The 22,533-nt window shown below is 38.1% G+C and overlaps 3 protein-coding genes across 3 annotated transcripts; all 3 read left to right on the top strand.

The window, feature by feature from the left end:
* Positions 1-4,999: 4,999 nt before the first annotated feature.
* Positions 5,000-12,281, top strand: LOC141629344 (5'-3' exoribonuclease 2-like). The gene is made up of 7 exons (XM_074442362.1): positions 5,000-5,112; positions 5,332-5,413; positions 5,950-6,090; positions 6,225-6,344; positions 11,404-11,466; positions 11,635-11,808; positions 12,012-12,281. The coding sequence occupies exons 1-7, from the start codon at positions 5,000-5,002 to the stop codon at positions 12,279-12,281; spliced, it is 963 nt and encodes a 320-aa protein (XP_074298463.1).
* A 101-nt stretch (positions 12,282-12,382) lies between these two features.
* LOC141634453 (uncharacterized) lies at positions 12,383-13,143 on the top strand. The gene is made up of 3 exons (XM_074446625.1): positions 12,383-12,539; positions 12,688-12,834; positions 12,935-13,143. Exons 1-3 carry the CDS (start codon positions 12,480-12,482, stop codon positions 13,073-13,075), a joined length of 348 nt encoding a protein of 115 aa, XP_074302726.1. The 5' UTR covers positions 12,383-12,479; the 3' UTR covers positions 13,076-13,143.
* A 170-nt stretch (positions 13,144-13,313) lies between these two features.
* Positions 13,314-14,357, top strand: LOC141629343 (uncharacterized). The gene has a single exon (XM_074442361.1). The coding sequence runs from the start codon at positions 13,314-13,316 to the stop codon at positions 14,355-14,357; it is 1,044 nt and encodes a 347-aa protein (XP_074298462.1).
* The last annotated feature ends 8,176 nt before the right edge of the window (positions 14,358-22,533 follow it).

Here is a 22,533-nt window from a genome sequence, read left to right as displayed (position 1 = left end):
TCTAAGAGAGAGATGAAAGGATAGGAAAGATGTTGGAAGTATTGCTTAATTCTCCTTCAAAAGAATCCCACATTGATAAAATATGTTGGAGTATTATAGTTTATAAGTGATCTTTTGTATTAGATTACTAGATATGTAGTGGTAAAGGTCCCGTACAGCCGCACGCGCGCACACGCCACGCTGGGCTTGGGTTCTGGGCTGGGCTCTCACTTATTCTCTATAATATTTTTGCACAATTTCGTCTTCTATGGCTGACTTTCGTGCCTTACAATACTGCTTTTGCAGTCTTCGAAAACCTATTTACGAGACACTTTAATGTGGTTCTGGATCCTTCCTACATCTACTATATATACTACCATTTTCTACCTTTTCAGAACACATAACAACACAATAATTCTCTCTTCTCTCTATCTCTCTACACTCTATTTCCATAGCTGATTTTGGGCAACGTTCTGTTACTACTCCTCAATCCGAGTCTTTGTCGTACACCTTAGGCTCGGAAGTCGTGTAACCCTGGGGGTTGGCTGCCAAGAGGCCGTGTGTGGGGCAAATTCAACTTTAGGGCAGTGATTCTTGTCACGCCACGACTTCTTTCTCTGCTGGTTCTGTAAGTTTTACCGTTCATTGTTATCGTAATAGTGATACCGCCTACAGTCTAAAGTTGAATTTTAAAATTTTTCTTTTCTTGCTCGTTAAATTTTTTATCGTAGGCGATATGGCTATGCCAATTTCTGCTGGTTCTTTTAATCCGACGCTTATGCCTACCGTTTTTATCGCTGATATGTCAAAATTGGATTTACTAGATGGTAAAAACTATAGGATTTGGTCTGAAAAACTTGATTTTCTTTTAAGCCAGTTAAAGATAGATTATACTTTAACCGGAACTGAAGCACCAGAAAACAGTGAACGGGATTTTCCTGCAGACAGTAAAACATGTCGTGGCATTTTACTGCACTATATGACAGAACCTTTATTTTTGACATATAGCAAACTTGAAACTGCTAAAGACATCTAGGACGCTCTTAAAACAAAATACGGAACCGATGATTTTGGCACTAAAAAATACGCTTGCAATAGATGGTTAAATTTTCGTATAACTGATGAAAAACCTGTGTTAGATTAAGTTCATGAGTATGAGACTTTATGTGTTGATATTATCGCGGAGGGTATGAAAATATGTGAAACTTTTCAAGCTAATTGTCTACTCGAGAAACTTCCTTTGTCTTGGCAGAATTATGTGCACTCCATGAAACACAAACAAAAGGATTTCACTCTTCTTGAGTTAGTGTCACACATCAAGATTGAAGAGAAAAATCGAATCCAGTTAAGAGGTAAACAAGTTGATCATTCTCTTCCAATGCCAATCTCGTTGAGACAAAAAATCGCAACAAGGGTCCTAGACGTAATAACAACAACAACCAGAACAACAAGGGACCAAACCAGATCCACGGAGTGAAAAAGCAAACAGATTTCAAACCCAAAAGGCCGTTCAAAGGAGAATGCTTCACTTGTGGTGAAACGGGTCATTCCGCAAAATTCTGTCCGCAAGGATCCCAAGGAAAGTAAAAAAACAAGCATCAAGCTCATCTCACCGAAACAGATGAAGTCATTGCTGCCGTTGTATCCGAGGTAAATCTGGTAAGCAACATCACAGAATGGGTTTTGGACACCGGAGCTACGAGTCACATATGTTGTGATAAAGAAGCGTTCAAAGAATATGTGCCAGAAACTAACGGACATGTTCATGGGAAATTTTAGCACTAGACGCGTTATTGGTAAGGAAAAGGTACAACTGAAGCTAACTTCCGGTAAAATTCTTGAACTTAATAATGTTCTTCATGTTCCATAAATTCTTAGGAACCTTATTTCAGGGTCTTTACTTATCAAGGCCGGTATAAAACTCACTTTTGAATCCAACAAACTTGTACTCACTAGAAACAATAATTTTGTTGGAAAAGGTTTTTTGTAATGGCGGGCCTTTTGTGCTCGATGTGGTGACTATTAATAAAAACTCCACCACACATTTATCTTATCGAGTCTATTACTTTATGGCATGCTAGATTAGGTCATATAAATGTTGATTATGTTAAAAAATTGAAACATCTTGACCTTATACATGGCTTTAGTAATACGGCTTTTGACAAATGTGAGATATGTGTAGAAGCTAAACATTCCAGGACACCGTTTAATAAACAAGTCCATCGTGCCTCGACTCTTCTTGAATTAATCCATTCGGACTTGAGGGATTTCAGAAACACAATGAGCCGAGGAGGTAAGCGTTATTATATCACTTTTGTAGATGATTTCTCTAGATATACGAAAGTGTATTTGTTAAGTACAAAAGATGAAGCCGAGCAAAAATTCATGATCTATAAAGCTGAAGTTGGGAATCAATTAGACCTTAAAATCAAACGTGTTAGGTCTAATAGGGGCGGTGAATATGAGGGTTATCCACTTAAAAAATATTTTGAAGAAAATGGCATTATCCATGAGATCACCGCCCCATTCACACCTCAACAAAACGGAATAGCCGAAAGGAAAAATCGATCTTTGAAAGACATGATGAATGCTATGCTTATTAGTTCTGGTATGCCTACTAACATGTGGGGCGAGGCCATTCTTTCTGGTTGTTTTGTACTTAACAGAGTTCCACACAAAAAATTGGAAACTACTCCTTATGAGCTCTGGAAAGGCCACAAGCCTAATCTTAACTACCTCAAAGTGTGGGGGTGCTTGGGGAAAATTGGAATACCTGCATGCCAAAGAAGCAAAATTGGACCAAAAACAATCGACCATATATTCATTGGTTATGCTTCTAACAGCGCGGCCTACAAGTTTATTCTAAAGGATGGTTCAGGTTTTGGTTCTATTAAAGAATCTAGAGATGTTGTATTTTTTGAGAATATTTTTCCGATGAAAACTAACCTTGAACCTCGTTTACCACTTGTTTCCAATAGTGTTGATAATGCTTCTACTAGTGCAAGAACTAATGCAGATGCGGTGGATCGAACCTAGAAGAAGCAAGAGGGCTAGAATAGCAAAAGATTTTGGCCCAAACTTTGAGACAAGTTTGGCAGAAAAATAATTTCTTGATGAGGAGGACATTCGTGCCTATGTTCTAGAAAATGATCCGAGAACTTACAAGGAGGCCATGAATTCCATCGATTCTACTTTCTGGCTGGAAGCTATCAACAGTGAGATAGATTCCATCAAAGGTAATAACACTTGGATTCTCATCGATCTGCCTAGAGGGTGTAAACCTCTAAGCAACAAATGGGTGTTCAAGAAGAAACTCAATCCCGATGGATCTATCGACAAATATAAAGCTAGATTGGTTGTATGTGGTAATCGACAAAACAAAGGTTTGGATTTCTTTGACACTTACTCTCCTGTTACTAAAGTTTCTACTATTAGGGCTTTAATTGCACTAGCTTCTATACATGATATATTTGTGCATCAAATGGACGTTAAGACAAATTTTTTGAACGGAGACTTGAACGAAGAAATATACATAAAGCAACCAGAGGGTTGTGTAATTTCAGGACAAGAAGACAAGGTATGTAAACTGGTTAGATCATTATATGGTCTAAAGCAAGCTTCGAAGCAATGGTATGACAAATTTCATCAAACTATTACATCTTATGGTTTTCATGTAAATGATTCGGATGCCTGCGTATATGCTAAAAGTGACAAAGATGGTTTTGTCATTGTATGTCTGTATGTTGATGACATGCTCATTTTTGGGACTAATATGAAAGTTATCAATGACACCAAAGCCTTCTTAAGCTCTCGTTTTGACATGAAGGACCTAGGTGAAGCCAATGTTATTCTTGGTATAAAAATTTCTAGGACCAAATGGGGTTTGAGTATGGATCAGTCACATTATGTTGAGAAAATTCTTAAAAGATTTGATGTTTTGATTGTGCACCAGTCAAAACCCCATATGATCCTAGTATCCACCTAAAAAAGAATGAGGGTGTAAGTGTGAACCAAGAAGAATATGCTAAGATAATTGGCAGTGTCATGTTTTTAATGAATTATACAAGACCAGACATTGCTTATACGGTAAGTCGTCTTAGCAGGTATACACATAGTCCAAATCAGTCACATTGGAATGCTTTATATCGACTTCTAAAATACCTTAGGGGAACAATGGATTGGGGTTTGCACTATTCCAAATCACCATGTGTTTTACAAGGATATTGTGATGGTAATTGGGTGTCTGATAATGATGAGATTCATTCTACTAGTGGATATGTGTTTACTTTGGCTAGTGGTGCTATCTCTTGGAAATCTTCTAAACAGAGTTGTATTGCAAAATCAACAATGGAATCTGAGTTTATTGCTTTAGAATTGGCAGGTCAGGAAGCCGAGTGGCTAAGGAACCTGTTAGCAGACATTCCATTGTGGGGGAGACCGGCTCCATCAGTTTCAATGCATTGCGATTCTCAAGCAGCCATTGGTGTGGCAGGCAATCAAGCTTACAATGGAAAGAGGAGACATATACGCTTGAGACATGCTATAGTGAGGAATCTGATCAGAAATAATGTGATATCACTAGATTATGTAAAATCGGAGAGGAATATTGCGCATCCTCTCACGAAAGGCCTCTGCAGAAAATTAGTGCTGGAGTCGGCACGAGGAATGGGTTTAAAGCCTATTGGGAGTGAATCGTGACGGGGCTCCCCCACTTGGGTTTACCAAGTTCAATGGGTCAAACGAAGTCACGAGGATCTCATGTTGTAATACTACTACCATTCCTATTTTAATAAAAGTGATGTAGTATTCTTTTATATATTGTGTTATTTCTGTCAAGTGAGGAAGGTTGAGCTAAGCTCTTAATAAGTCCATAGTCCTTGTTTAAGGATGGTTTGTGACAGTCAAACCTGATGGACTTACCTATGTGAATGTGGGGGAAATGCCCTACCCCCTATGAGGTTCTTAGGCTTTAGGACCTCTAGAGCGTTCACGAGATCCCAGGCATGTGAGGGGCACCTTCATGACATTTCGCGAGGACGAACACAGATTCGAATGCAGGTTTGTGCGCAGTTATCCGTTACAAACCACCGTGGAGAGTCCAATGCCGAGAGCAACTCAATACGGCTGTAGCAGGTAATTGTATGCACTGGGTGACAATTCAATTCCTCAGGAACATTGTCATCTTAAGACTTACGTTCCGTTGCCCTAATCAGCTATTTCTTTTCCTCTTCTTTTGAATCATGTGGGGGATTGTTGGAAGTATTGCTTAATTCTGCTTCAAAAGAATCCCACATTGATAAAATATGTTAGAGTATTATAGTTTATAAGTGATCTTTTGTATTGGACTACTAGATATGTAGTAGTAAAGGGCCCGTACAGCCACACACGCGCGCGCGCACGCCACGCCGGGCCGGGCTCTGGTAGAGCACCTGCGGTGCGTGCCGTAGGCCATTTTTGGAAGTACGATCACTTATTCTCTACAATATTTTTGCACAATTTCCGAGAATTGTTGCGTCTTTTCTAAACTGAAAGTGCAGTCTTCTATGGCTGACTTTCGTGCCTTACAATACTGATTTTGCAGTCTTCGAAAAGCTATTTACGAGACACTTTAATGTGATTCTGGATCCTTCCTACATCTACTATATATACTACCATTCTCTACCTTTTCAGAACACACAACAACACAACAATTCTCTCTTCTCTCTATCTCTCTATCTCTCTACACTCTATTTCCATTGCTGATTTTGGGCAACGTTCTGTTACTACTCCTCAATCCGAGTCTTTGTCGTACACCTTAGGCTCGGAAGTCGTGTAACCCTGGGGTTGGTTGTCAAGAGGCCGTGTGTATCGAGCGGGGCAAATTCAACTTTAAGGCAGTGATTCTTGTCACGCCACGACTTCTTTCTCTGCTGGTTCTGTAAGTTTTACCGTTCATTATTATCCTAATAGTGATACTGCCTACAAAAGAAGGTTCTTCCTGTACTTGAATCTCAAGTTTCGGATTCTAATGTTATCACACCTGGAACCGAGTTTATGTTCGAGTTATCGAATGCACTCAAGTCTTATATTGTTAAAAGGCTTGAAAGCGATCCTGGATGGAAAGAGATTAAGGTTAAGCTTGGTTAATTACGTTTATTTTAAGTTGGATTGTATTAATATTGTATGGTTGCGTACATGTGACACGTCTATAACTTGTCATTGTGGGATAGACTTTTTAAGAATTGAGTGATATTTTGTAATGGCAGGTAATTCTGTCTGATGCAACGGTTCCTGGTGAAGGAGAACATAAGATAATGTCGTTTATACGCACCTTGCGATCTCTTCCTAAATACAACCCGAACACTAGGCATTGTTTATATGGACTGGTATATGTGAAAATATGAACCAGAAAACGTATTGAGAGATTGAATTAGCTGACTGGAATTGATCGACAACGGCGTACATATATACAAGACGATACCTACATTCTAGACTCTTCTACTCCGTAATATCCTACTCGATATCAAATCTCTACAATATAGGAAACCGAATTACAATCATATCTCTAAATAATAAATGCTTAAGATACAATATTTGCAAATATTCTTTCACTCCCCCTCAAGTTGGAGCACTTGGTAAACCAAGTCCCAACTTGCGTTGCAAATAGTTATATGCCTTACCTCCGAGTGCCTTTGTAAATAAATCCGCTATTTGCTCCTTGCTACGAACGTGGGACGTGACAATCGTATTTTCCACTAGATGTTGGCGAATGAAGTGGCAGTCAATTTCTATGTGCTTAGTACGATCATGAAATACCGGGTTTTTCGCGATATGTAGTGCGGCCTGATTGTCACAAAATAATTGCATTGGTTTATTGTGAAACACTCCCAATGACGCAAGGAATAATCTCAACCAAATCAGCTCACTTGTAGCCGCGGCCATGACGCGATACTCTGCTTCCGCCGTGGATTTTGACACCGTTACTTGCTTCTTAGCTCTCCACGACACTGGAGTATTCCCGAGTGCAACATAATATCCACTAAGTGACCTTCTCGTTATTGGACAACTTGCATAATCCGAGTCGGAGTAGCCACGCAATTGCAAATCAGAATTCTTATTGATGATAATTCCCTTACTTGGATTCATTTTGATATAACGTACTACCCTTGGTGCCGCATCCCAATTCTCCTTTCTCGGTTCATTCACAAATTGTGATAGTATATGAACCGCGTACACAAGGTCGGGCCTCGTGATTATGAGATAAACCAATCTCCCTACGAGCCTCCTATATTTCATCACATCCTTCAAAACATATCCGTTTGCCAAAGCTAATCCGTGATGCTGTTGTATGGGTGTATGTACCGGTTTTGCTCCCATCATGCCCGTTTCCTCAATAATTCCCAAGGCATATTTACGCTGATTAAGAAACAAGCCTTGTGAACTACGCTCCACTTCAATTCCCAGAAAGTATTTGAGTCGTCCCAACTCCTTGATTCCAAAACTTTCGTTTAAGAAGCCCTTGAAAACGGCACATGATGAATTGCTATTACTCACGACTATCAGGTCGTCAACATACACCAATACACCAATAAAAACACCATCTTTATTATATGTGAAAAGCGAGTAGTCAACTAAAGATTGAACAAACCCGTACCTCTTTAGCGAACTCGTTAATTTGGCAAACCAATTCCGAGATGCTTGTTTCAACCCATATAGCGACTTCAACAATTTACACGCTTTATTTCCTCCTTTTGTTTCAAACCCCTGCGGAATTTTCATATAGACTTCTTCGTCCAACTCTCCGTGTAAAAATGCATTGTTGACATCATTGTTCAATTATCCATTGCTTTGCTACTGCCACGGCTAACAAGCAACGCACACTCGTCATTTTCGCCACCGGTGCATAGGTTTCATGATAGTCTATTCCTTCGACTTGTGTAAAACCTTGAGCTACAAGCCTTGCTTTATATCGCTCAATCGTGCCATCGGCCTTGTATTTAGCTTTGTAGATCCATTTGCATCCAATGGGTTTCTTTCCTCTAGGCAGTTCGACAATCTTCCATGTCCCATTCTTTTCTAGTGCATCTATCTCTTTCCTCATAGCATCCCTCCAATTCTCGTTTCTTGCTGCCTCGTAGTAATTACTTGGCTCTTTGATTTCGTCTATCTTTGTCATGAAGGTCCTGTGAGAAGAAGAAAAACAATTGCTAATAACGTAATTGACTAGAGGGTAGCGAGTACCTGTCCTTGGTAACGTCGTTTGGTCGGAGTGAGCATTGTCAATGGGGTTTATTATCCTTGTTGATTTGCAAACATAATCCCGTCTCCATGCTGGCTCAAACTTTTCTCTCGCTCCTCGACCTAGCCTTTCTTCTTCCATTATTTCATCCGTATTGTTATCAATTTCATGAACTGCAGTGGGTATTTCGTTCTCCTCACTCCCCCTTAATTCATGACTCGTTTCTTGATCATCTCCACCTTTTTCAATGACATTTTTGCTGCTATTTTCAATGACATCTTCGCTGTCATTTTCTTCTGGAAAATATGCCATTTCGTTCGAACCAATGCTACTGTTTTGTCTCGCATTGTCCAAACTAATGGCCTGTTCGTTCTCATTCATATGCGCAAACGGAAAGACATGCTCGTAAAATGTTACATCTCGTGACACAAACATCCTTTTCTCTTTTAAGTCATATACCTTCCACCCTTTTTACTGTGAGGGTACTCCAAAAACACACACCACTTTCCCCGCTCACCAAATTTATCGCGTGGTTTTTCCTTGTTATGAACATAGCAAAGACACCCTAACACTTTGAGACCATCTAACTCTGGTTTCTTGTTGTATAAAAGTTCATATGGTGTACGTCCTTGTAAAAGTGGTGTTGGGGTCCTATTAATTAAATAAGCAGCTGTCAACGCACATTCCCCCCAAAAATGAGTCGGTGAATTTGCCTGAAATCTCAATGCTCTCGCCTTTTCTAGTATATGTCGGTGTTTTATCTCTACCCATCCATTCTGTTGGGGTGTATCAATATTGCTAGTTTGGAATATAATCCCATTTTCTTCATAGTAATACTTCATAGGTCCCGACAAAAACCGTACCATTATCACTTTGAACAATTTTGACACATTTATTGAATTGAGTTTTAACCATTTGACAAAAAACTCTCAATAACTCTCCTGCTTCACTCTTTTTTTTCATGAGATATACCCACACTGCCCTACTATGGTCATCGACAATAGTTAAAAAATAATGAGCACGGGACAAGCTAGAAACTCTATATTGACCCCAAATATCACAATGAATTAATCCAAATAAAATGTCACACCGCTTATTATTAGACTTAAATGGTAGACGAGTCTGTTTTGCCCTACATCAAGGATCACAAATATAACTAGAATTCAAAAACAAATCACCACTAATTAAAGATGAAAAAGGGGACAAAATATTGTTTGACGGGTGACCAAGCCGCTTGTGCCAAAGTCGAGCATCTCCCTTCAACGTTGTCTTTGCTACCAATTCTCCCCTTTTCAACGTGAAATTGTATACCCCATCTTGATGCTCACCCCGTCCAATCTCCGTCCTCGTAGACCGGTCCTGCACAACGCAATAATCAGAATAGAACGTTATTATGCAATTATTTTCTCTTATCAGTTGTTGCACGGATATCAAATTACAAGTTAATGATGGTACAAATAAGACATCCTTAAGCACTAAATTCGTGCTCAACTTCACTTCTCCATGTTCTTGTGCTTCCACCTTGCGACCATCAGGCAACCCAACTAGTGACGACATCTCCGTTCGAATATTTGTAAGACACTCTCGCTTACCCGTCATACGATGAGAAGCCCCGCTATCAATTAACCATTCATTAACAATTTTCACATTCATACCTGTAATCTTATCATTACCCTCTGGACTTGTCATTAATAGGCTACGAATGCGTACTATTTCGTCTTCGGTAAAAGGCAAATTCTGATTTTGTGCTTCAGTCTCCTTCGATACAGTTGGTGTACTCCCCACTGCATTGGCACGAAACATGTTTGGCTGAATACGTGCTCCGGTGCGTCCTCCTCCACGCCCAAAGTTCCCCCGAGTGCTCCCTGATCCTCTGCCTCTTCCACGGCTTTTGACAACTTCATACCCATGCTTATCATAGCAACTTTCCTCTGTATAATAGTATTTGCCACAGTGAGTACACTGTGGTGGTGGTGGCTCCTCATCTTCTTTATCCGCTCTTGAAAAACCACCCCTGCTGCCTCGTCCTGCTCCATATGACTTCACCGCCATTGCTGCCTCATTCTTTTCCTCCTTTATCTTTGTCATCGTGGTGTGCCTTTCTTCTCGGAGTATTAATGAATATGCTCTGGTAAGGGACGTGATTGGATCTTCCATCAACAAATTGGAACGGATGTTTCCGTATAACGTCGTATCGAGGCCCATCAAAAATTGATGAACCTTTTCCTCCTCTCGTTCCTTAGCCAACATGGCTGCCGCACCACATGTACATTTCGAGACTCGACTATAGTTTGCGAGTTCATCCCATATAGTTTTCAAACGAGTATAATACTCGACCACCGATTGTCGCCCTTGTTTGCACTCGTTCAATTCACCCTTTAATTGATGAATTCGCGGTGCATTCCCTGCCGAGAATCGATCTTTTAACTCTTGCCATATTTCTGCAACCGTTAACGTGAATGTTATACTCGGGTGCAGTCTTGGATCTATGACGTTCCTTAGCCACGCTTTCAGCATGGCGTTGCACTGTCCCCATGCCACCATCTCGAGATTGTCTTCTCCTTCAACGCCCTTGGGTTTTTTGACAGTCCCTTCAACAAATCCCAACTTGTTCTTAGCATCAAGACCATTCTTGACTGCATCGGCCCACAATTCGTAATTATCACCGTTGAAAACGGTAGTTGTGAGCGTCAAGTTCGGGTTATCCGATGGGTGAAGATAGAGTGGTGAAGTCATGGGAATTGATTTGGTTTCACTGTGTTTACTGCCTTTGGATTTATCTTCTCCAGGCGTCGTTTTTTTTTTTGTTTTGAATTGTGTTAAAAAAATATGGATCGAACTCTCTGGTACCATGTGAAAATATGAACCAGGAAAACGTATTGAGAGATTGAATTAGCTTACTGGAATTGATCGACAACGGCGTACATATATACAAGACGATACCTACATTCTAGACTCTTCTACTCCGTAATATCCTACTCGATATCAAATCTCTACAATATAGGAAACCGAATTACAATCATATCTCTAAATAATTACATGCTTAAGATACAATATTTGCAAATATTCTTTCAGTATATAAACTACTACGAAGTACTACATTTTTTTTTTCAGATTCCGAATTTTGCGTCTCTTGTACGAATTTTTTCCTAACATATTATGTTATGGAACTGTTACACGATTGTTGTGGTTGTTTATTTTGACAGGACGCTGATTTGATCATGCTTGCGTTAGCAACACATGAAATCCATTTTTCAATATTAAGAGAGGTGGTTTATATCCATCCAGCAAGTTTTTGTGATTTTTTTTCTTGCAAAGCTTTTGTGACTTTTAAGTGTGATACCCCTGTAGACGAATTCATGTTCGACAATTTATGGCACAGATTACATAGTGTACTGTGATTACATTCGTATCATTAACAATGTATATTATTGCAGTATGTAGGGAATGTGCCAGATCAAAAGCCTGATTCTGAATCATCCCTTCTAAGCATTATTAAGATAGCCGAGGCTGTGGGGTATGGTAGTGACAAATCAACCGAACAGGGCAAGAAATGGTTCGACATTCAGGATAAAAGTCGGTCTATGGCAATCTTACCACAGAATTTTGAAGTATGTCAGCATTACTTAGGGCTTGCTTGGAATGAGAGTAATAATTAAGGAAGTAATAGAGCTAAAATGAACTAAAAAATAGAGGGAAGGGAAGGGGGTTGGAGATAGAAATGTCTAAAAATGGATAAAAATGGGGAAATATCTCATGAACGTATAGTTGTACATTTTTTTCGTGGAAACTCCAATCAATCTTTTGTTCGCAGTTTGTCCATGTCTGGATTTTGAGGGAATATCTAGAGTTGGACATGCAGATTACTGATGCGCCGGAAAAGTTTGTGTTTGATATTGAGCGGATTGTTGATGACTTCATCTTCATGTGTTTGTTTGTGGGGAATGATTTTTTACCTCATATGCCAACTTTGGAGATAAGAGAGGTTAGTATTGAGAGATCAATATTTTTTTGCGCCCGTTGTTTTTACTCTCATTGCGTGGAGAGCATTGTGCTCTTCTTCTGTTTTAAAGTTGCGATGTGACGCAAAATGACTCACTAAACTACTTGTTCTTTTATAGTTAAGACAATCATTCATGCATTTCTCATCACAATTTTCGTTGTGGGATATATTTAATTATTTAGTCTACCTTTCTGCGTGACAGTTTTCGCTGTTAGTTTCTGAAGAATTTTAGATGAACTTTATTGCTTTTCTGTAAAACAGACTGGAATAGGCTTGCTGATGCATGTGTACAAGAATGAGTTAAAGAATTTTGGTGGATATCTAGTCAACATGGAGCGTGTAAGAAGCCAAAAGCGTCTTTTTCTATCATGTTTCATTCAGTTTTTTATCTCTATTTTTTCTGGTGCAAAAAGCCGCACTATGTTATGAATTCTATCACTCAAATCTGTTGTGTGTAATTCATCTTCTTCTTATGTTAATGGACCAGGTGAACGAGGCACATGTTAGCTTTATTAAGCTGAAAAGGGTGGAGAAGTTCATTCTCTCCGTTGGTTCTTATGAAGAAAAGATTTTTAGGAAAAGAACCGCGTTGAGAGATAGTTGGCTAAGAAAGCTGTCTAACATAGAAAGATCTGTGAGTTGTTTTTGTAATTTTTAAGAGAACGAATCAATTAGTACGTCTTATAGTCTTTCATTGGACAATTGAAACATGAAAACATGTTTGTTTTTCTTAGGGAAAGGATGAAGAAGACGAACAAAGCTCTGATGTCTGTATATCAGATGCCCAGTGTCCCAAAGTTTCTACAAGTGTTGATCAACATGCAGCAATAATAGATTTGCACGTGTTAAGATTATTTAATATTTGGGTAATTTAGATAAATATGTGTCAGTTATTATTGTGGATCATGATGACCCTTGTGAAGCATCGTGACTCTTAGCATAGTTATCCTAATAGTTTGCTCTATATAAAGAGCATATTTGTGTATGTATTCATATCAATAAAATCTACTTAACAATTTATTCTATCAGTGGTATCAGGCCAGTGAAAGAAAAACAAAACAAACAAACAAAGAACATCGCAGTTAGATTAGTGTTCACTATTAATAATTCTTCATGGCATCGGAGACTTACGTGCAGCCTTCGATTCCTCGTTTTGATGGTCATTATGACCATTGGAGTATGTTAATGGAGAATTTCCTACGATCAAAGGAATTTTGGGATGTAGTTGTTTCTGGCGTAGCGGAACCAACCAATCCCGTACAAACAGAGGCACAAAAATCCCAACTTGAGGCCCTGAAATTGAAGGACCTCAAGGCCAAGAACTTCCTGTTCCAGGCCATAGACAGACCCATCTTGGAAACTATTCTTTGTAAAGATTCTTCCAAGGATATTTGGGATGCCATGAAAAGAAAGTACCAGGGAAACGCTAGGGCAAAGCGAGTGATGTTGCAGGGACTTCGTGAGGATTTTGACAGTTTGCGTATGAAGAAAGGAGAATCAGTTGATGATTTCTTCTCAAGGATGATGACAATCGTCAATAAGATGCGGATCCACGGAGAAAAGAAGGACGACTCTATAGTTGTCGACAAGATTCTGCGATCCCTCACAAAAGATTATAACTTTATTGTTTGTTCAATTGAAGAATCCAAGAATCTGGACGAACTCTCAATTGATGAATTACAAAATTCCTTACGAGTTCATGAGAGGAAACTAGGCAGGCAAGATGAAGAGGAGCAAGCACTCCAAGTAACAACAAATATCCGTTCGTCATCACCTAATACTGATGATGAGGGTAAGGGCGGCGGAAGCAATAAAGGGGGTAATTCTCCAGGGAGATGGGGTAGAGGAAGACACCCATCATGGAAAAATAATTCAAAGTCAGTAGACAAATCTAAAATTCAATGCCATAGATGTCGTAAGTATGGGCACTATAAGTTCGAATGTCGTACTAACATGGTTGGTCGAGGAGGCGAAAGTTCCAATTTCGCTGAAAGTGAAGAAATTTCCGAAGAAATTTCTTTGTTGACAGTCTCTGAAGAGAAAGAAGAATCCTCAAATAATATGTGGTATTTAGATACTGGCTGCAGCAATCATATGTGTGGAGACAAAAAGGCATTCTCCGATTTGTATAAAAAATGGATCATGCGAAATCCGTGATGCCCAACAAGGTTTGATAGCAAATGTGAAAATGACAACGAACAGAATGTTCCCGCTTTTCTTTCGGAATATGAGTCACTTGTGTCTCTCTGCAAAATTAAAGGATACAGCATGGTTATGGCATCTCCGATATGGGCATTTAAGTTTCGGTGGGTTAAAGACGTTGGTGGAAAAAGACATGGTAAGTGGCCTCCCTTCCATAATAACCCCATCTGAATTGTGTGAAGATTGTATGATCGGTAAGCAACATAGGGTCCCATTTCCGAAAGGAAAAGTTCACAGGGCGTCAAAACTACTTGAAGTAGTGCATTCCGATCTTTGTGGGCCAATTAATCCCACATCTAATGGAGGAAAACGGTACCTCATTACCTTTATTGATGATTTAAGTAGAAAAGCATGGGTCTATTTTCTGCATGAAAAATCTGAAGCCTTCACTGCTTTCAAATATTTCAAAACACTAGTTGAAAAGGAGACGGGAAATTATATTCGTGTACTACGCACTGATCGAGGAGGGGAATACAACTTACATGAATTTAACACTTTCTGCAAGGAGCATGGGATTAAGCGTCAACTCACAACCGCCTACACACCTCAGCAAAATGGTGTATGTGAAAGGAAAAATCGCACAATAATGAATATGGTGCGTAGCATCTTGGTGATGAGTGGAGTTCCGAAGAGTTTCGGCCCGGCGATCAATTGGAGTGTTTATATTCTAAATAGAAGCCCCACCTTCATTGTTCGGAACATGACTCCCGAAGAAGCTTGGAGCGGACGCAGGCCTGCGGTTGATCATTTTAGAGTATTTGGAAGCATTGCATATGCTCATGTGCCGGATCAAAGAAGGAAAAAGTTAGATGATAAAGGAGAAAAATGCGTATTTCTGGGTGTTAGCGATCAATCAAAAGCATACAGACTATATAATCCTATCACTAAGAAAATGCTCACAAGTCGAGATGTTGTCTTTGATGAAGAAAAATTTTGGCCATGGATGAATAATAGTGATGTTAAGCAAATTGTTCCCGTGAATCTTGATGGCGAAAATGATGTTGTAGCAACACAAGAAGTAAATAACCCCACTGCAAACCAGCATGTATCAACCTCAAACAATGGTAGTGTTCAACAAGGAGCACGTGAAAGCACACGTCTACGTAGACGACCAACATGGATGTCGGATTTTGAGGTACAACTACCTGGTCATGATGATTCAGATGACATCCTCACACATTTTGCATTGTTCTCAGATTGTGACCCCACAAAATATGAAGATCTTTGCTAAAGAAAAAAATGGCAAAATGCTATGGATGAGGAAATAGCATCCATTGAGAAAAACAATACTTGGGAGTTGGTTGATCTACCAGAAGGACATAAGTCCATCGGTGTGAAATGGGTGTACAAGACAAAGCGGAAGGAGAATGGAGATGTTCAAAAATACAAAGCTCGTCTTGTAGCTAAAGGGTATAAGCAAGAATTTGGTGTAGATTACACTGAGGTATTCGCTCCAGTTGCGAGGCATGATACAGTGCGGTTGATTGTAGCTTTGGCAGCGTGTGAGTCGTGGCCTATTTTCCAATTTGATGTAAAGTCGGCATTTTTGCAAGGAGAACTTCAGGAAGAGGGTGCGAAACTGGTAAAGGATCCTCCTGGAAACAATGTTAATAGCACTTTGTATAAACAAATAGTCGGAAGCTTGATGTACTTGACTGCAACACGTCCTGATATTATGTATGCGGTAAGTATGGTCAGCAGATACATGGAACATCCAAAAGAGACTCATCTCTTGGCAGCAAAGCGAATCCTTCGTTACTTACAAGGAACGATAGACTTTGGGCTTTTTTATAAGAAGGGTGCAAAATCAGAGTTATTTGGATTTTGTGACAGTGACTATGCCGGAGACTTAGATGATAGACGAAGTACTTCTGGCTATGTCTTTATGTTGGGCTCTGCAGCTGTGTCTTGGTGTTCGAAGAAACAGCCTATAGTTACTTTGTCGACCACAGAGGCGGAGTTTGTTGCTGCTGCAACGTGTGCAAGTCAGGCCCTTTGGTTGAGAAATATTCTTAAAGAGCTTCAATTTAAGCAAAAATATTCTACTCAGTTGTTTTGTGACAACAGTTCAACTATTAAGCTCTCAAGGAATCCAATTTTTCATGGTAAATGCAAGCACATAGATGTAAGATATCACTTCTTACGTGATCTCTCTAAAGATGGAATAATCGATCTAGTTTTCTGCAAAAGTATAGACCAAGTTGCTGATGTATTTACGAAGTCTCTTACGGTGGATAGCTTCAAGAAGTTCAGAAAAATGCTTGGGGTTTGCACCATACAAGACTCAACTTGATTGAAGATGTTTATGCAGTTAAACTGACTAAGTTCAGTTTAAGGGAGGGAATGTTAAGATTATTTAATATTTGGGTAATTTAGATAAATATGTGTCAGTTATTATTGTGGATCATGATGACCCTTGTGAAGCATCGTGACTCTTAGCATAGTTATCCTAATAGTTTGCTCTATATAAAGAGCATATTTGTGTATGTATTCATATCAATAAAATCTACTTAACAATTTATTCTATCAGCACGATAACCCAATTCCAGACATCGAGGAAGTAAGTAGTGTACTTGTTATATTACTTTTAATATCTCTGCCTCTCGAGAAACATTCACTGTGTTGTAGATTTGATGTTCTATTGTATTGCAGATGGTTAAAAACACGAAGGAGTTAAAAGATGAGCTTAAGAATTCTATCCGTAAAAACTCAGATATTTTCAAAGATGGTGTTACATGCTCTGATAAGGTGACTGTCAGAAACCCCGTCTCATGCGAGGTTTTTTGCAGCATGAAGTTGTGTATAAGGCTTAAACATCGCAATTATGCAACTTTTTCAGGTGAAATTAGGTCTAGCAGGATGGAAAAAGAGATATTACAAAGAAAAGTTTTCAGTTGATGACCCCAAGGAAACCGAATTGCTGAGAAAAGAATTAGTATGCATCAGTTATTTCATATCGAGTAATTTCAAGACAGGTATATTGTTTGTCGTTTGCGTAGTATAATGATTTGGCTTTCTGATTTGTAGGTGGAGAAGTATACGGAAGGGCTGTGTTGGGTTCTGATGTACTACTTCTCTGGCATACCGTCGTGGAACTGGTAATCTAGTACAGTAAATGAAGTTTCGTCTCCACAAATTTGGACTACCGACTTTTACTCTTTTTTCTTACCTCCTGAATTTGGTATAATTAGGTACTATCCACACTATTATGGCCTGTTTGCTTCGGAACTGAAAGGTTTATCTCAAGTAAAAGTAAAATTCGACAACGGTTCGCCATGCTCCCACCCAAAAGGTGAAGGTGTTATGTCTACTATCCTATACGAATTAAGTCTATGTAATCGATATGCCTTGCTAGAGACCAATGTCGGTTTGACGCGTAAGGTGGTTTACGTATCTGGTAGTCTTAAATGGGCCTATTGGGTCACACACAAAAGGTACGAGATTAGTATAATTATATGTCGGACTTATAATTAATACTAACCGGGCTCTAATAATGATTAGGCCCAGCTGCGCTTATCTGATAGGGTTTAGGAACTAACATATGTATCTCATCTATATAAATCTAAGGAGGGTTTTTATTCTTGTCTGACATAAAGAGAGATACACTAAGAGAGATAAAAGGAGTTTTTTCCAAGTTAGATTTCTTCCCTTCAGTACTAGAATACGAGGCGCAGATTAGTACCTGTGTGGATACCGATAGAGGTATCACAAGTGGGGTGCTTATTATTCGTCTGGGGTTTCGGATTTCTACATCAAATATACTTCTTATTATCGTTATTATTCCGCTGCGCTAAGAGGTATGTGATTCATCTTATTTCCTATGTTAATTTGTATAATACTTGCGATTAGATCCGGGCTCATAGGGTGTACAAAACCCTACAGTGGTATCAGAGCCTTTGTCGCGTAGTATTATTCAAATCGACTTGAATCTTGCCCCATAATTGGATATGGGAGATTCAATTGATATGATCAATATGAATATTTGTAGATCTATCAGAAACATGTTTAGAGTAGTTTCAATTAGCGAATTTAATACTGTAAATTATGAAATTAGATTTTATATAAACCCTAATTTTGAATTGGAGTATATATTTACCCTAAAATCGTTTTTCTAAAACCCTAAGATGTTATCATTATTGATGATGAGCCCTAATATTATTAAGGCAAGACTAGAATGAAATAAGATGAAGGGAGGCCAAAACCATAAGCTAAGAGTCGAAAAACATGGCTTAATTGAATGGTTTAAAAGGTTGAACAAATCGGTTTAGCATGATAACAGTTGTTGAAATTGATTCGACTAGTTTTGATCTGTTTTTCGTGTTAAACGGACCAGTTCCAAGTTAATTGGACCCTAATTGTCAGGGAACCGGTTTAAGGTTTTTAAAAACCGGTTTATTTCAAAGCGAACCGTTCTGTTTAACATTATAGCACGTTTAGCATGTTTTAGCTCGGTTTTCGATTTAAAAGGATTGGTTTAACTGTGTTCTTTCCGGTTCTGAGTTGGGCAGGCCAAGACCGGTTGGGAACCGGTCATATTATGGTTGTGTCCGCCTGTTTTCTATCAAAACCTATTGATTTTATTTGAAAATCGCTTTGTTTGGCCTTGGTTTTGTTGTATTTTGTCACAACATTGAATTGATTATGATTATGAATTGTTTTACAATTACGAATCATTTTAGACACTTGCTTTATATCTCGAGTAAGGTAAATGGTTTCTTTGGTCGGGATATTAAAGCAATCCTTTAAGATATCAAGTCTCGTTTGTTTTGGATGAATTGTTCAACTAAATTACAATTATGAATTGCACAATGACTTGGTTATGATTGAGAATTGTTTTACAATTATGAATCATTTTGGGCATTTACTTTTGTATCTCGAATTAAGAAAATTGTTTCTTTGGTCGGGATAATGTTGTCATGCCTCTTTTGTGTACATTGATGAATTGTTCATCTAAATTACAACTATGAATTGCCTAATGATTGTGAATCAAATTTGAGATATGTTTTTTCTCAATTTCCCGGGTCGAGAAATGTTCTTTTGGGTCTGGAAAATGAGAAAGATTCTCAATTAAATAGCAATTATGAATTGTCTCTTGATTATACATCATATTATGAGTCTTTTTAATTTTTTTCATTAAGACATGTGATGTATGAATGATTATTGTTTTAAACCTGTATGACTAAAACTAGTGTAACTTTGAGATTATGGCTCAATGTTATAGCTGGAATTGGTACAACTCTGAGGTGGTGATAAAGTTATAGTTGAAGTTGGTATAACTTTGAGATTATGACTCAATGTTATAGCTGAAACTAATACAACTTAAGTCACATGTCAATGTTATAGCTAAAGCTAGTACAACATTGGACTAATGTAGTTGACCTAGTGCCATAATTAGGATTCATATTGCATTTTATCCCTCATAAATATTAAGCATTGCCTTTCCATTATTGACCACTACAATAAGTTTACATCGTTGGTTAAAGTGACTGCCAAAGCAGTGCTTTGCCGATTATGTGAATTGAGTAGATGAGTAACAGTTTGCATCGTTGGTTAAAGTGAGTGCCAAAGCAGTGCTTCGTCAATTATGTGAATTGAGTTGTTACTCATACGGTGCAATTTGGTTCGCTTAACATGGCTATCAAGTCGGACTTGGGCTTTGAGGGAAGGAGTTGGTGTCATATGATGACTAACCGACAAACCGAGAGTTACATGGAGATATAATTGACATGGTGATGTCTACCTAGACATTTGTGGTTTGGGCGATGAGCCAAAGCTCACTTAAATCACAAAGCGTTTAGGATCTTGGAATATTGTTCATGTATGAGGGTTACATGTTCAGTTTATCATCTTAAATTGTTTAAGATTAATTATTAATTATCGTTTCATTTTGCATGAACATTTTGGTTATATTTTGTCTACATTATCACATTCTTATATATATGAGTTTGAATTGTTCAAATTCATAGATTGGTATCTTGAGAATTGTTCTCAGTGATTGAGAAAAGATTGATTTATCCTTACGAAGGGAATCTCTTATAAACTAAAACCAATGCTAACATACAGTTTGGACTGTATGGCTAGAATCATGAAGATGACTAGATGTACCCAGTATTTCAACCGTCTAAATTAAGGGAAACGTTCCCGTTAATTGAGAAAGGTAAAGCTAAGATGGTCCGATTAGTCCATATGTCATTTGATGACTTAGTTATACTGATAATCTGGAATGATTGGATACTTCTTGTGCTAGATAAAATTAGCAACTGAAATTGTTTCAGTCATGCATCAAGTTAAAGTGAGTTCATTATGATGTAACTTGACCATTAACTTTCTCACCAAATAACATGAGATGTTAAAGACGATTGAATGTCGTATCAAGAAAGTCTAATATTAATAATCTTTGAGTTTATTAAAAAGAAAACTTGAGATATTGACTTAGCCGGTGGTAAAGATGAGTGAAAGGGCAATTGTTGTCTGACTCAAAGCTGAGGCTAAGTCTGAAAAGGGTACGTAAATAATTTAGAGCATTAATGTAATGATAGCATTGGAAAGGTAACTCCTAGAAGTGTCTAGAAGATCTGCAGATGCAATTGAAGTATGACTTCAAGTGTGTATGTTATGGAGGTAAGCGTTACTATTGTTCTGCTATTTTAGTATAAGATACCAAATGTAACTGTTACATTATAAATGTAATTTGTCCAGAAGGGTAGAACAATATCTGAAGTGAAATGTTATTAACAATTGTTGTTATTTCATATGTAGAAATGGTTTACTTAAGCTTACCTTATTGCTTCATACTAGAATTGAATAAAGGTTATTCATGTACAAGTCATATTCAAGGTTGGTAATTCTAGTTCATGTTTGGACATGGACTGCATTTATGAAGAACAAATGTTGTTCTACGACCTTGTCAAAAGATCTGGTACAGTGAGGCAAGACAAGTTGTTATTCTTAGTAATGAACAACTTTATCCATAACATAATGATTATTAGAGTTTAAGTTTTACGGCTCAGTTCTTATCCATTTATGGCATTGTCCTTAAATCATTAAACATGAAAAACATAAGGTATGTCACTTTTGTTTAGATGATGAAGGGACATAAGAGGTCTCCTACTAATTTCAGTGGAAGTATGTTTGGCTTGTTTGATCACACATATACAGATATATGTGGGTTCAATAAGTTATTTTGCTAAGGAGAATTTCAGTTGAAAGTATAATATCAACTTGAGAAGTTGATTTAGTACCGTTTAATCTGAAGGAGATTGAGAGAATTTGGGCTTAATGCATGTGATCATCTTAGAGATAAATGAAATCGTTCAAACTATCTCGAACCCTAAGTGATTTGGTTCAGTCTATGATGAGTCACACAGATCTTATTGATTCTTTTAGAGGTTGCACTATAATGTCTGCGTACATGATTAATGAAAGTGTCCATCTAAAGTCGTAGAAAAGATAGCATATCTGATATGCATTGAAAGTGTTCCTAAACTGCCTTTTCTTAAGACTTGAGACTTTGAAAGTTTTAAGAAAATGTTTCTTGAAACTTAGTTTCGATTCTGACATATGCTTTTGTGGGGGTAACCTGGCCTTAAGAAGGAATTTTATTTGACAACCCATCTCGTGAACAAAAGAAGTTTTGTTATGTGGAATGTTATGGTTTCTATTAAAGAGACGCGGTCTCTAAAAGAAACAGTGGGAGTAGAGTAAATGTTGAAGTGTTCCAGATTAACAAAATGCTCTACAAATGTTGAAAAAGATTTAGGTTTTATCCATGTAGAGTCATGAATGTTCTACCTGAAAGCCCTACATAGGTTTGACCTATATAGAAGAAGTGATGGACCGCAACTCCAAAAGTTGGTATAAAATCACAAATCCTACAGAACTCCATGTACCATATCAAAGTATAGACTTTGTAATTGATGGGCCTTCAATGTGAAGATGACATGGAATGATATATGGATATCTATATAGCATGGTTGGAAACAACTATAGATTGATATCATATTATCGACTATTTTAGCTCTGATTACAGTAGTATGCTTAAATTAAATAGGATTAACCTAGAAAAATACTGCAACTCATATGATGAGTTTTGGTGGATGATTGTGAAAAACACTTTTTCTTATTGGAATTG

The sequence above is a fragment of the Silene latifolia genome, chromosome Y (assembly GCF_048544455.1).
Source record: "Silene latifolia isolate original U9 population chromosome Y, ASM4854445v1, whole genome shotgun sequence".
In the NCBI taxonomy this organism is placed as follows: Eukaryota; Viridiplantae; Streptophyta; class Magnoliopsida; order Caryophyllales; family Caryophyllaceae; genus Silene; species Silene latifolia.
Note: the sequence above shows the minus strand (reverse complement) of the source record. Positions and strands in the feature narration are given on the sequence as shown.

Bases quoted from the DNA above. Each gene is read 5' to 3' on its own strand.
- LOC141629343 (XM_074442361.1), top strand. From the start codon at position 13,314: ATGGCATCGGAGACTTACGTGCAGCCTTCGATTCCTCGTTTTGATGGT.
- LOC141634453 (XM_074446625.1), top strand. From the start codon at position 12,480: ATGCATGTGTACAAGAATGAGTTAAAGAATTTTGGTGGATATCTAGTC. The intron at 12,540-12,687 runs GTAAGAAGCCAA...TTAATGGACCAG, and splicing joins ATCTAGTCAACATGGAGCGT to GTGAACGAGGCACATGTTAG. The intron at 12,835-12,934 runs GTGAGTTGTTTT...TGTTTTTCTTAG, and splicing joins TGTCTAACATAGAAAGATCT to GGAAAGGATGAAGAAGACGA.
- LOC141629344 (XM_074442362.1), top strand. From the start codon at position 5,000: ATGACATTTCGCGAGGACGAACACAGATTCGAATGCAGGTTTGTGCGC. The intron at 11,467-11,634 runs GTGGTTTATATC...ATATTATTGCAG, and splicing joins ATTTTTCAATATTAAGAGAG to TATGTAGGGAATGTGCCAGA. The intron at 11,809-12,011 runs GTATGTCAGCAT...TTTTGTTCGCAG, and splicing joins TCTTACCACAGAATTTTGAA to TTTGTCCATGTCTGGATTTT.